The 14590-nt window shown below is 47.7% G+C and overlaps 1 protein-coding gene across 1 annotated transcript in view; it reads right to left on the bottom strand.

Annotated features, from left to right (window-relative positions):
• The window catches only part of COL22A1 (collagen type XXII alpha 1 chain), a 381368-nt gene that overhangs the window by 37020 nt on the left and 329758 nt on the right, over positions 1 to 14590 (bottom strand). Inside the window, exons 42-43 of the mRNA XM_063925140.1 lie at positions 1241 to 1285; positions 290 to 343 (exon numbers count right to left, since the gene is read on the bottom strand). Of these exons, the coding sequence (XP_063781210.1) occupies positions 290 to 343; positions 1241 to 1285 (99 nt within the window). The remainder of the gene's footprint in view (positions 1 to 289; positions 344 to 1240; positions 1286 to 14590) is intronic.

Raw genomic sequence — 14590 nt, 5'->3', positions numbered from 1 at the left:
TTGTGAGCGTCAGCGCCGCTGGTGATCTCCTCGTGGTCTCGAGCGTCCGCTACGCCATAGCGAATCATTACTCTAGTCATAGCCCTTAACGTGCTGTCCTGTGATCGCTGGGCCGTGAGCGAACGTGACGCTTGAGCGTCTCGCCTACGGCGGAGCGATCGTTACGCAACCAGCGTACCCGTACGGTACTTCTTAAATAAACAGCGTACAGTGTTCTTAGACTTCATAAAGGGTTGTTTATACGACAAAGGAATTTAGCATTGTCAGTAAGTATGTACAAAACACTTACCTCTTTTCCTGGTGTGCCTTCCCGTCCTGGAGGTCCCGGTACACCTGGCTCCCCCTAGGAGAAAAAGACCATGAATGAATTTGCCCAACAAGTTGTGTGTCCTATTTAACCATGGTAGCAAACAATAACAAATTAAGGAACAGATTTATTAAGCCTTGGAGGTAAATTTACTAAGATGGGAGTTCTATTTAAGATGGGATGTTCCCCATAGCAACCAATCAGATTCTACTTCTCATTTATCTAGCACCTTCTAGAAGATAATACCTGGAATCTGATAGGTTGCTATGGGCAACATCCCATTTTAAATAGACCTCCCATCTTAGTAAATTTACCCCTTGGAGAGAGATAAATTGCTTGGTGATAGTGCCAGCCAATCAGCTCCTAACTGCCATGTTACAGGTTGTGTTTGAAAAATGACAAGTTAGAAGCTGATTGGTTGGTAATTTATCACCATGTAATTGATCACTCTCCAAGGCTTGATAAATCTGGGCCTAATAATACAGTATATAAAGCACAAAGTACAGTATAGTTACGCAATGTATCTGAAATACTAAAAAAGTTAATTTCACGTTTAAAAAAATATTAGTAAAATGAATCCCCCACCTATATTATTACACTTCAAAGTCTCAGCACTGAACAGACGTTCTCATCTAGGGATGGCGATGGCTTACCGTGCCCAAAATTCTAATTTTTATAAGTGAAATACAGCGAGAAAGAGGCGTGGTCACCTCGCTATGGGGGCACGCCAGTGTCATGGTGAGGGGAATGATTATGTCCCCCAGTGATGTGTCTAGCGCATCTGATTCGGGGACAGTTACCCAGTCACATTGGATCACTGCGACACCATCGGGCAGCTTGCCATTGATTTGGGGCCAAGGATTTGATTCTAAATATGTATAAGAATGTAAAAGTAGACTTTCAGAACAGTGAAAAGACATATACATTACTTACTCTGGTGCCAGGTAGCCCTGTGTCTCCTCTGTGACCTTTGAAACCCTGAAAGATAATGTACCGTAGATTAACTCAAAAATAATATGTGAATCGTAGTCCAACATCAAGCCAATAACATACATTTATTTCGCACAACGATTTTGGCTAGCAGCCATTTCAATCACAGCAGTCTTAGAGCTTATGTCTCAGTGCACAAAATGGCCGCCGCCTCCTCGTGTAGTGAACACAAATACAGTAATTATGACAGGAAGAAGGATGCTGTTTTGCTGGTCATTAGCAAATACCTGGTCCTGGGCCCTTATGGCAAAGAGTTAATTAATTTGTACCTTCCTGACATCTTTCGCTTGATCAGAAAAACACATTTTGTGGTCACATTTGCTATTTACAAATTTACCAAAATATCCCGCCAAAACCTTCCTTTTTTGCAAAAATCACTTATAATAGGTTATTATTTTGTTACCACATATTAGCTGGCGAATAATACAAATGTTGATGTACTGTAATACTAAGCAATCAAAAATAAAGGTTGAGTTTATGCAGCAGCTAGCATCACCAATCCCTATACACAATCCCTAAACTTTTTATTTGATAAGTTAAACTGATGAGACCCTGGAAGGTTAAGAAATCTGTCTGGAAGTTGTATTGTTTATTTTGTTTAATTGTGCTACTGTACCAGTAATTTCTGGATGCGCAGATCACAAGGGGAGATGTACTAAGCAGGGGAGGACCTACCATTGGTGTAGCAGGTGCATTGCACTGGGGCCCCTGAGGACTATAGGGCAGACTACTTCTCAGATCAGCAATGGGTTACCCCCTGGGCCTCCCTGCAGACCATTCTGAGCAATGTTGTATGCATGGACAAGTGCAGAGAGCGGGGTGGGCCCCACTCACTGCCTGAGGCACCTGCCTCTTACCTTAGGGAGGCAGGGCAGACCTTGTGTGTCCCGGACTGATAGAGGAGACCTGACACCTATGAGTGCTGATGATTACAGCTGCATACTGCCTCTATGTAACAGTTGTATATTTTATCACATTCACTGCTGTCTGTGTCTTACAGGGAGCTCACACCCGGTGTAACTGGTACTGTCAGAGTCTGCCTGACCGAACGCCAAACTGAGTAAAGCACAAGGGGTGGGGGGTCCTGTCACAGATAGAGCAGAGGCCACTGTGTTCCTGTCCCCACCAAGGTACATGCCCCCTGTTCTCCACACCGTGCAGGACATTGTGCTTGTACCCAGTCACCCACTGTCTCCCCCTGCATTCTGCTGTCACCCTCTGCCTCCCCTTGCCTTCTGTTGTCACTCTATGCCTTTCTTTGTCAACCTCTGCCTCGCCCTGCCTTACTCTGTCACCCTCTGCCTCTCCCTGTCACCCACTGCCTCCTCTTGTCCACCTCTGCCTCCCCCTGTCACCCTCAGCCTCTCCCTGTCACCCACTGCCTCCTCTTGTCCACCTCTGCCTCCACCTGTCACCCTCAGCTTCTCCCTGTCACCCACTGCCTCCTTTTGTGCACCTCTGCCTCCCCGTCACCCTCAGCCTCTCTCTGTCACCCAACCCACTGCCTCCTCTTGTCAACCTCTGCCTCCCCCTGTCACCCTCAGCCTTTCCCTGTCACCCACTGCCTCCTCTTGTCAACCTCTGCTTCCCCGTCACCCTCAGCCTCTCCCTGTCACCCACTGCCTCCTCTTGTCCACCTCTGCCTCCCCCTGTCACCCTCAGCTTCTCCCTGTCACCCACTGCCTCCTTTTGTGCACCTCTGCCTCCCCGTCACCCTCAGCCTCTCCCTGTCACCCACTGCCTCCTCTTGTCAACCTCTGCCTCCCCCTGTCACCCTCAGCCTCTCCCTGTCACCCGCTGCCTCCTCTTGTTAACCTCTGGCTCCCACTGCCTACCCCTGTCACCATCTGCCTCTCCCTATCACCCACTGACATGTATCATATTGTGAACTTGGGTTGGGGCAGAGGAAGGGGTACCAAATTATATTTTTGAACCTGGGCCCACCACTCACAAGTTCCGCCACCGGTACTAAGCCTTGGAGAGTGATAAAATGGAGAGAGATAAAGTACCAACCAATCAGCTCCTAACAGCAATGTTACAGGCTGTGTTTGAAAAATGGCAGGTAGGAGCTGATTGGCTGGTACTCTCTCTCTCTACTTTACCACTCTCCATGGCTAAGTACATCTTCTCGCAGTTAAATAAGTGAGGATTTGATCACTGTTTTCTCAATTTTTTGGGGTCAATGCTGTTTTGAAATCTTCTACTTTCTGCTTAATTCATTAAAACACAAAAATAAATTGCTTGCTTAAGAAGCAGCCCTTATCTACATGACACTTCTACTTGTTATGCGAGTGTCATTCCTCATTTACATGCAGTGTTAATTAGTGCTGATCAATGAAATGAAAGTAACAGCAGCAACAGAGTAACAGAAGTAATTTATTTTTGCTGTAGGTTTTTTAGAGTGTAACGTGTATTTCTCTAACGTCCTAGTGGATGCTGGGAACTCCGTAAGGACCATGGGGAATAGCGGGCTCCGAAGGAGGCTGGGCACTCTAGAAAGATTTAGGACTACCTGGTGTGCACTGGCTCCTCCCACTATGACCCTCCTCCAAGCCTCAGTTAGATTTCTGTGCCCGGCCGAGGTTGGATGCACACTAGGGGCTCTCCTGAGCCCTTAGAAAGAAAGTATAGATTTAGGTTTTTTATTTTCAGTGAGACCTGCTGGCAACAGGCTCACTGCAGCGAGGGACTAAGGGGAGAAGAAGCGAACTCGCCTGCTTGCAGCCGGATTGGGCTTCTTAGGCTACTGGACACCATTAGCTCCAGAGGGATCGACCGCAGGCCCAGTCCTTGGTGTTCGGTCCCGGAGCCGCGCCGCCGTCCCCCTTACAGAGCCAGAAGCAAGAAGAGGTCCGGAAAAACGGCGGCAGAAGACATCAGTCTTCACCAAGGTAGCGCACAGCACTGCAGCTGTGCGCCATTGCTCCTCATGCACACTTCACACTCCGGTCACTGAGGGTGCAGGGCGCTTGGGGGGGGGGGGCGCCCTGAGCTGCAATAAAAACACCTTGGCTGGCAAAAATACCACAATATATAGCCCTAGAGGCTATATATGTGGTAAATTCCCCTGCCAGAATCCAGAAAAAAGTGGGAGAATAGGCAGCGGAAAAGGGGCAGAGCTATCTCCCTCAGACACACTGGCGCCATTTCTCCTTCACAGATCCGCTGGAAGGAAGCTCCCTGGCTCTCCCCTGCAGTCTACACTTCAGAACAGGGTAAAAACAGAGAGGGGGGGCACTAAATTTGGGCGCAATACATATATAATATAAAAAGCAGCTATAGGGGACATAACTCAGTTAGTCCCTGCATTATATAGCGCTCTGGTGTGTGCTGGCATACTCTCACTCTGTCCCCCCAAAGGGCTTTTGTGGGTCCTGTCCTCATTCGGAGCATTCCTTGTGTGTGTGCGGTGTGTCGGTACGGCTGTGTCGACATGTTTGATGAGGATAATGATGTGGAGGCGGAGCAGATGCCTTTAGAAGGGATGTCACCCCCTGCGGGGCAGACACCTGAGTGGATGGGCTTATGGAAAGTAATGAGTGCACGTATAGACTCCTTTTATAAGAAAATCGACGACATGCCAAATGTGGGACAGCCGACTTCTCAGCTCGTGCCTGCCCAGGCGTCTCATGGGTCGTCAGGGGCTCTAAAACGCCCGCTACCTCAAGCAGACCCAGATGTCGACACTGATACTGACACCAGTGTCGACGACGATGAGTCAAACCTGATGCCCACTAAGGCCATTCACTGTATGATTGAGGCAATGAAAGAGGTGTTAAACATTTCTGATATAACTACTGGTACCACTAAAAAGGGTATTATGTTTGGAGAGAAAAAACTACCCGTAGTTTTTCCCCCATCAGATGAATTAAATGAAGTGTGTGAAGAAGCGTGGGCTTTCCCGATAAAAAATTGGTAATTCCTAAGAAGGTGCTAATGGCGTTCCCTTTCCCGCCAGAGGATAGGTCACGTTGGGAAACACCCCCTAGAGTGGATAAAGCGCTCACACGTTTGTCTAAAAAGGTGGCACTACCGTCTCCGGATACGGCCGCCCTCAAGGAACCTGCTGATAGAAAGCAGGAGGCGATCCTGAAGTCTGTATATACACACACAGGCATTATACTTAGGCCAGCTATTGCGTCAGCTTGGATGTGCAGTACTGCCGCTGCTTGGTCAGATAAACTGTCAGAAAATATTGACACATTAGACAGAGACACGATCCTGTTAACCATAGACCATATAAAAGACTCAGTCTTATATATGAGAGATGCACAGAGGGAAATCTGCCGACTGGCATCTAAAGTAAGTGCATTGTCCATTTCTACTAGGAGAGGCTTATGGACTCGCCTTGGACAGGAGATGCAGATTCTAAAAAGCACATGGAAGTGTTGCCATATAAGGGTGAGGAATTATTTGGGGATGGTCTCTCGGACCTAGTTTCCACAGCAACGTCTGGGAAGTCAGCATTTTTACCCCATGTCCCCTCACAGCCTAAGAAGGCGCCGTTTTATCAGGTTCAGTCCTTTCGGACCCAGAAAAACAGGCGTGGAAAAGGCGGGTCTTTTCTGTCCAGAGGCAGAGGTAGGGGAAAAAGGCTGCAACAAACAGCAGGTTCCCAGGAGCAAAAGTCCTCCCCCGCTTCTTCTTCCAAGTCCGCCGCATGACGGTGGGGCTCCACAGGCGGAGCCAGGTACGGTGGGGGGTCGCCTCAAAAATTTCAGCGATCAGTGGGTTCGCTCACAGGTGGATCCCTGGATCCTGCAAATAGTATCTCAGGGGTACAAGCTGGAATTCGAGGCGTCCCCACCCCACCGGTTCCTAAAATCTGCCTTGCCAATTGCTCCCTCAGACAGGGAGGCGGTGCTAACGGCAATTCACAAGCTGTATTCTCAGCAGGTGATAATCAAGGTACCCCTACTTCAACAAGGCCGGGGTTATTATTCCACACTATTTGTGGTACCGAAACCGGACGGTTCGGTGAGACCCATTCTAAATTTGAAATCCTTGAACACATACATAAAGAAATTCAAGTTCAAGATGGAATCGCTCAGGGCGGTTATTGCAAGCCTGGACGAGGGGGATTACATGGTATCCCTGGACATCAAGGATGCTTACTTGCATGTCCCCATTTACCATCCTCACCAGGAGTACCTCAGATTTGTGGTACAGGATTGCCATTACCAATTCCAGACGCTGCCGTTTGGACTGTCCACGGCACCGAGGGTATTTACCAAGGTTATGGCGGAAATGATGATACTTCTTCGAAGAAAGGGAGTTTTAATTATCCCGTACTTGGACGATCTCCTAATAAAAGCGAGGTCCAAGGAACAGTTGTTGGTGGGAGTAGCACTATCCCAGGATGTGCTGCACCAGCACGGCTGGATTCTGAATATCCCAAAGTCACAGCTGGTTCCGACAACATGGCTACTGTTCCTGGGTATAATTCTGGATACAGTCCAGAAAAAAGTGTTTCTCCCGGAGGAGAAAGCCAGGGAGTTGTCATCTCTAGTCAGAGACCTCCTGAAACCAAAACAGGTATCAGTGCATCGCTGCACGCGGGTCCTGGGAAAGATGGTGGCTTCTTACGAAGCAATTCCCTTCGGCAGGTTCCATGCCAGAATCTTTCAGTGGGACCTGTTGGACCAGTGGTCCGGATCGCATCTTCAGATGCATCGCTTGATAACCCTGTCTCCAAGAACCAGGGTGTCGCTACTGTGGTGGCTGCAGAGTGCCCATCTTCTAGAGGGCCGCAGGTTCGGCATACAGGACTGGGTCCTGGTGACCACGGATGCCAGCCTTCGAGGCTGGGGGGCAGTCACACAGGGAAGAAACTTCCAAGGACTATGGTCGAGTCAGGAGACTTCCCTTCACATAAATATTCTGGAACTAAGGGCCATCTACAATGCCCTAAGTCAAGCAAAATCCCTGCTCCTACACCAGCCGGTGCTGATCCAGTCAGACAACATCACGGCAGTCGCCCATGTAAATCGACAGGGCGGCACAAGAAGCAGGATGGCGATGGCGGAAGCCACAAGAATTCTCCGATGGGCGGAGAATCATGTACTAGCACTGTCAGCAGTGTTCATTCCGGGAGTGGACAACTGGGAAGCAGACTTCCTCAGCAGACACGACCTCCACCCGGGAGAGTGGGGACTTCATCCAGAAGTCTTCCAGATGCTGGTAAACCGTTGGGAAAAACCACAGGTGGACATGATGGCGTCCCGCCTCAACAAAAAGTTAAAAAGATATTGCGCCAGGTCAAGGGACCCTCAGGCGATAGCTGTGGACGCTCTAGTGACACCGTGGGTGTACCAGTCGGTTTATGTGTTCCCTCCTCTGCCTCTCATACCAAAGGTATTGAGAATAATAAGAAAGCGAGGAGTAAACACAATTCTCGTGGTTCCGGATTGGCCAAGACGAGCGTGGTACCCGGAACTTCAAGAGATGCTCTCAGAGGACCCGTGGCCTCTACCGCTCAGACAGGACCTGCTACAACAGGGGCCCTGTCTGTTCCAAGACTTACCGCGGCTGCGTTTGACGGCATGGCGGTTGAACACCGGATCCTAAAAGAAAAGGGTATTCCGGAAGAAGTCATTCCTACGCTTATTAAGGCCAGGAAAGATGTTACGGCAAAGCATTATCACCGCATATGGCGGAAATATGTTGCATGGTGCGAGGCCAAAAAGGCCCCAACAGAGGAATTTCAACTAGGTCGATTTCTGCATTTCCTGCAAGCAGAAGTGAATATGGGCCTAAAACTAGGCTCCATTAAAGTACAGATCTCGGCTCTGTCGATTTTCTTTCAAAAAGAACTAGCTTCAGTACCTGAAGTTCAGACGTTTGTGAAAGGAGTGCTGCATATTCAGCCCCCATTTGTGCCTCCTGTGGCACCTTGGGATCTCAACGTGATGTTGAGTTTCTTAAAATCACATTGGTTTGAGCCACTAAAAACCGTGGATCTGAAATATCTCACGTGGAAAGTGGTCATGTTATTGGCCCTGGCTTCAGCCAGGCGAGTGTCAGAATTGGCGGCTTTATCATGTAAAAGCCCTTATCTGATTTTCCATATGGATAGGGCAGAATTGAGGACTCGTCCCCAGTTTCTCCCTAAGGTGGTGTCAGCGTTTCACCTGAACCAGCCTATTGTGGTGCCTGCGGCTACTAAGGATTTGGAGGACTCCAAGTTGCTAGACGTTGTCAGGGCCCTGAAAATATATGTTTCCAGGACGGCTGGAGTCAGAAAATCTGACTCGCTGTTTATCCTGTATGCACCCAACAAGCTGGGTGCTCCTGCTTCTAAGCAGTCTATTGCTCGCTGGATTTGTAGTACAATTCAGCTTGCACATTCTGTGGCAGGCATGCCACAGCCAAAATCTGTAAATGCCCATTCCACAAGGAAGGTGGGCTCATCTTGGGCGGCTGCCCGAGGGGTCTCGGCTTTACAACTTTGCCGAGCAGCTACTTGGTCAGGGGCAAACACATTTGCAAAATTCTACAAATTTGATACCCTGGCTGAGGAGGACCTGGAGTTCTCTCATTCGGTGCTACAGAGTCATCCGCACTCTCCCGCCCGTTTGGGAGCTTTGGTATAATCCCCATGGTCCTTACGGAGTTCCCAGCATCCACTAGGACGTTAGAGAAAATAAGAATTTACTCACCGGTATTCTATTTCTCGTAGTCCGTAGTGGATGCTGGGCGCCCATCCCAAGTGCGGATTGTCTGCAATACTTGTAAATAGTTATTGTTAACTAAAGGGTTATTGTTGAGCCATCTGTTGAGAGGCTCAGTTGTTTTCATACTGTCAAACTGGATATAGTATCACGAGTTGTACGGTGTGATTGGTGTGGCTGGTAAGAGTCTTACCCGGGATTCTAAATCCTTCCTTATTATGTCTGCTCGTCCGGGCACGGTGTCCTAACTGAGGCTTGGAGGAGGGTCATAGTGGGAGTAGCCAGTGCACACCAGGTAGTCCTAAATCTTTCTAGAGTGCCCAGCCTCCTTCGGAGCCCGCTATTCCCCATGGTCCTTACGGAGTTCCCAGCATCCACTACGGACTACGAGAAATAGAATTACCGGTGAGTAAATTCTTATTTTATTCTGTTTATTTATCATATGGCGTTACTTCCCTGCTGGCTCGGTCAGCGCACTGCGCTGAGGACTATTCATCAATGGCTGCCCCAGCGGCCGGTGACACATAGTATTTATCACAACACAGAGCTTCTGGAAGCTGGAGCACTTCTCGCTGACAAATCTCATTGTTTTTATCACTTTTCTACAACACGTAGACTTGTAGAGGACGCTGTTATAGAGACGTATTTGTCAGTCAGTGAGATCCGTGATGACACTCTGGGTGATTTCTGTGCAAGGTATCTATGAAGCTTCTCTGGAAATTACTCGGAGCGTCTGGAAATGGATGATGCACCGACTTTTCAGAGCGAGTAAACTGTTATGTTTTGGGGGTTTTTAAAGGAAAAGATAGAGTGCTTTGGAAAGTGTAAGGACTGACTTCAGTAGAAGACATTAATCAGCTCCATGCCGAAGATGTAAGGGGGTTTCCATGTTTTTTTCTTCTTCATATTGCACATAGGGGGTCAATCAGAGTTGATTGTAGCTGTGCTAAATTTAGCACAGCTACGATCTTTTTTCCTGACATGCGGGGGGACGCCCAGCACAGGGCTAGCCCGCCCCGCAAGTCAGTCCGGACCCCCTCGCAGAAGTGCAAAGGCATCGCACAGCGGCGATGCCTTTGCACTTCAAGACTAGCTCCCTGTCAGCGCAGCTTTAGCGTGCTGGCCGGGAGCTACTCATCGCTCCCCGGCCCGCAGCGGCTGCGTGTGACGTCACACAGCCGCTGCGGCACTCCCCCCGTTCGGTCCGGCCACGCCTGCATTGGCTGGACCAAACCCACGAAACGGCGACCAAATGGCGCCGTTCCGTCCCCTCCCGCCCTGCAATCGCCTCTGCCTGTCAGTCAGGCAGAGGCGATCGCATCCCTACTACGGCCTTCGGCCATTTGGCATGCGCCGGCGCATGCGTAGTAGGGACCTGTTCGCTCTTAAAACGCAGCGAGCGAACGGGTCATAATGACCCCCATAGAGGACAGATTTCACCATATTCTAGACTAGTATATCAGTAATGGACTTTTGTGTGGAACTCACTTTGGATGCAATGTGCATCAGTTCCTAGTCCTCATTCTCACTCCAGATCTGTGCTGGTGGCTTCATGTAGGGACCATATTGGTAACAAAATCAAGTTTATTACGCTTCGCTCTAAACATGTAAGGGGTGACCGCCAGAAATAACACAGCTATTGCTTTTTAACCATATACCTAAAAAAGAAAAAATGTAAAAACAATTGAACAGTGATTTGTTCTCCAAGATGTTTGGAACAACCTCCCTGCAGAGTTTCTTCAAAAACTGTGTGCAAGTGTAGCTAGAATTGATGTTGTTTTGAAGGCAAAGAGTGATCATAAAAAATAATGATTTGATTTAGATTTCTCTTCTGTTCATTCACTTTGCATTTTGTTAATTGATAAAAAATAAACTTCTAATACTTCTATTTTTGAAAGCATTCCTACTTTGCAGCATTTTTTCCACACTTGTCTAAAACTTTTGCACAGTACGGTGTATATATATATATATATATATATATATATTGTAACACTGTAGGGGTGCAAGGCGCCTTTTCCTGGGGAATATGGTAGCACGCAGCAGCTGAGGAACAACACAAGTCCAGTTTCTGGTACAACTGACCCCGGCCAGTTTTATTGAAACAGAAAATAAAACAAACCCCAAAATAAAAATACCTTGCCTGTCCGGCACTAACTAAACATAAGATATTCCTAACTGTCACTAAACAAAACACAGAGTTCTTCAGTACATACTGTATAGCTCACTTGCCTCAGAAAGCGTGTCTCTCACACACAGATCCCTCAGCCTTCCCAGGCAGTCTGCCCATACTAATCAGGTTAGCAACTTAGCAGCACTATAACACACTTACACAGCTGAAACCCTGATTAGCCCTCTGTGAGGCCAAAGACCCGAACTGGGCCCAATGTCTAGAACTCGCCTTATCTCTCTCTCAGAGCCTTTACCCAGCTTTTACAGCAAACTGAAAAGGTTCAGACAAAACAAAAAGCATTTTTCCTAGAAGTTAACATTTTCTAAAACATGTAAGACAAGAACCTGGGACAAATATACCTGCCCTCAAACACTATCCCAGTGTTCTTGTCACATATCCCCCTCCCCTGTTTCGACCTAGGGGCCGGAACACTTGTAGCCCCCAAACAGAAGATGCGAGACAATGCATCTGCGTTGGCCAATTGTGTTCCCGGTCTATGTTCGACAGTAAACTTAAAGTCCTGCAACGCTAGAAACCATCTAGTTACACGAGCATTCTTGCCTCTATTTACATACATCCATTTTAAAGGGGCATGGTCTGTCACTAGTCTGAATTGTCTACCCAAGAGGTAATATCTCAAGGTATCTAGTGCCCACTTAATGGCCAAAGCCTCCTTTTCCACAATGGCATACCTTTTTTCATGCTCATTGAGTTTCCTACTCAAATAAATGATAGGGTGTTCGTCCCCATCTCTGGTTTGGGACAGCACAGCACCTATCCCTACCTCTGAGGCATCTGTCTGTACCACAAATTCTTTTGAAAAATCTGGTGTTATCAACACCGGTTGTGAACACAAAGCCACTTTTAACGCTTGGAACGCCTTTTCTGCATCAGGGTTCCATTTCACCACATTTGACTGCTTCCCTTTGGTAAGGTCTGACAACGGCACCGCTGTGGTCGCAAAATTAGGAATAAACCGTCTATAGTACCCAGTAATTCCCAAAAAAGCCCTTACCTGTTTTTTATTCACTGGACGAGGCCAGTTTTGAATAGCATCAACTTTATTCAATTGGGGCCTAATCAGACCTCTGCCTATGGTGAAGCCCAAGTATTTGACCTCCTCCATTGCGAGGCAGCACTTCTTTGGGTTAGCAGTTAACCCTGCCTCTCTGATTGAGTCCAGTACTGCTTGTACTTTAACCAAATGGGACCCCCAGTCTGTACTGTGAATTACCACATCATCCAAATAGGCAGCTGCATATTTTCTATGGGGCCTCAAAATTTTATCCATCGCCCGTTGAAAGGTTGCTGGAGCCCCATGCAACCCAAAGGGTAACATCTTATACTGGTACAGCCCCTCCGGAACCGAAAAGGCTGTTTTTTCTTTGGCGCTACCAGATAAAGGTATTTGCCAGTAACCTTTGGTCAGGTCCAATGTGGTGAGAAACCTGGCTGTTCCCAGCCTTTCTACAAGCTCATCCACACGGGGCATGGGGTATGCGTCAAACTTGGACACCTCATTTAACTTACGAAAGTCATTACAGAAGCGTATGCTACCGTCGGGCTTCGGGATGAGCACTATGGGACTGGACCACTCACTGTTAGACTCCTCTATGACTCCAAGTTCTAACATGGTTTTAACTTCCTTAGAAATAGCTTCTCGCTGAGCTTCAGGAATCCTATATGGCTTTAAATGAACCCTGACCCCTGGTTCTGTGACAATGTCATGTTTTATTATGGTCGTTCGGCCAGGCAGCTCTGAAAATACCTCCCTATTTTGGATGAGAAATTCTTTAACCTGATTGTTCTGATCAGCTGATAATGTCTCTGACACCTTCACTGCGGGAAGCAACCGGGGTGAAGACACCGAAGGGCAAGGCTCCGCTGACAGAGACAACCTATCTTTCCAGGGTTTGATTAAGTTAACATGGTAAATCTGTTCGGGTTTTCTCTTTCCCGGCTGGTATACTTTGTAATTAACCTCATTCACTTTTTCCCTAATCTCAAATGGACCCTGCCATTTAGCTAGGAATTTGCTTTCCATAGTGGGTACCAAAACAAGAACTCTATCTCCAGGAGCAAATTCCCGTATCTTGGCACTCCGGTTATAGACCCTCTGTTGAGCACTTTGGGCCTGTTCCATGTGCTCTCTGACAACAGGTACCACGGCTGCAATCCTATCCTGCATTTGTGTTACATGCTCAATAACGCTTCTATAAGGAGTGGGCTGTCCTTCCCACGTCTCTTTGGCAATATCCAACAGCCCTCTGGGGTGTCTACCATACAACAAATCAAATGGAGAAAACCCCGTAGAGGACTGAGGAACTTCTCTGATGGCCATTAACAAGTAGGGCAACAAACAATCCCAGTTTTTCCCATCTCTCTCAACAACCTTTTTTAACATACTTTTTAATGTTTTATTAAACCTTTCCACCAACCCGTCAGTTTGGGGATGGTAGATGGACGTCCTGAGGTGAGTGACCTTAAATAACTTGCACAATTCTTTCATGATCCTTGACATAAATGGAGTACCTTGGTCAGTCAAAATTTCTTTTGGTATTCCCACTCTACTAAATACCTGCACCAGCTCCTTAGCTATCGCCTTGGTTGTGATAGTGCGTAAAGGGACAGCCTCAGGATATCGAGTGGCATAGTCCATAATTACCAGGATATACTGATGGCCCCGAGCAGACTTTAACAAGGGCCCCACGAGATCCATGGCTATTCTGTCAAACGGGACCTCTATAATAGGCATGGGAACTAGTGGGCTTCTGAAATGGGGTCTAGGGGCATGATACTGGCATTCAGGACAGGAAGAACAATATTCAGACACTTCTTTATAAACCCCTGGCCAAAAGAACCTTTGTAAAACTCTTTCAGTGGTTTTTTCTGCCCCTAAATGTCCTGCGGTAACGTGACTATGAGCTAAATCTAGTACCGTTCTCCGATAAGGCTGGGGAACTACCAGCTGTTCTACCACATCCTCACCCCTTTTGACAATGTGGTACAAGAGCTCATTACAGATGGCCATGTGGGGATACGTAACCCTGTCACCTGGTACCACAGGTTCCCCATTAACAATCTTAACATTCTCTCTAGCCTTTATTAAGGTAGGATCCTTTAACTGTTCAGACGCAAACAGATCCTTCTTTACCTCCAGGTCAGGCACGCTTTCAGTTCTAACTACTATGTCTCTGTTCCCGGCAAGAGGGTCCTCACTGGACTCCCCATCTGTCACTTCCCCAGCCAAACTAGCAAAAGGCAAAGGGCCAGAAAGTTCCGAAGACCCACGTACATCCATAAAATCACCGGTATTATCAACTGGCTTTTTACTTCTCACATCTGTTGATAACCGTGATTCCCACAGTTTCCAAAAATGTGGAAAATCCCTCCCTATTATGGCCTCATGCACCAAGGTAGGGACCAGTCCCACTTTAACCATTGCTGACCCAC

Source organism: Pseudophryne corroboree, chromosome 5 (genome assembly GCF_028390025.1).
Source record: "Pseudophryne corroboree isolate aPseCor3 chromosome 5, aPseCor3.hap2, whole genome shotgun sequence".
NCBI lineage: Eukaryota > Metazoa > Chordata > Amphibia > Anura > Myobatrachidae > Pseudophryne > Pseudophryne corroboree.
The sequence above is the reverse complement of the archived record's forward strand: the minus strand, read 5'-3'. Positions and strand labels throughout refer to the sequence as shown.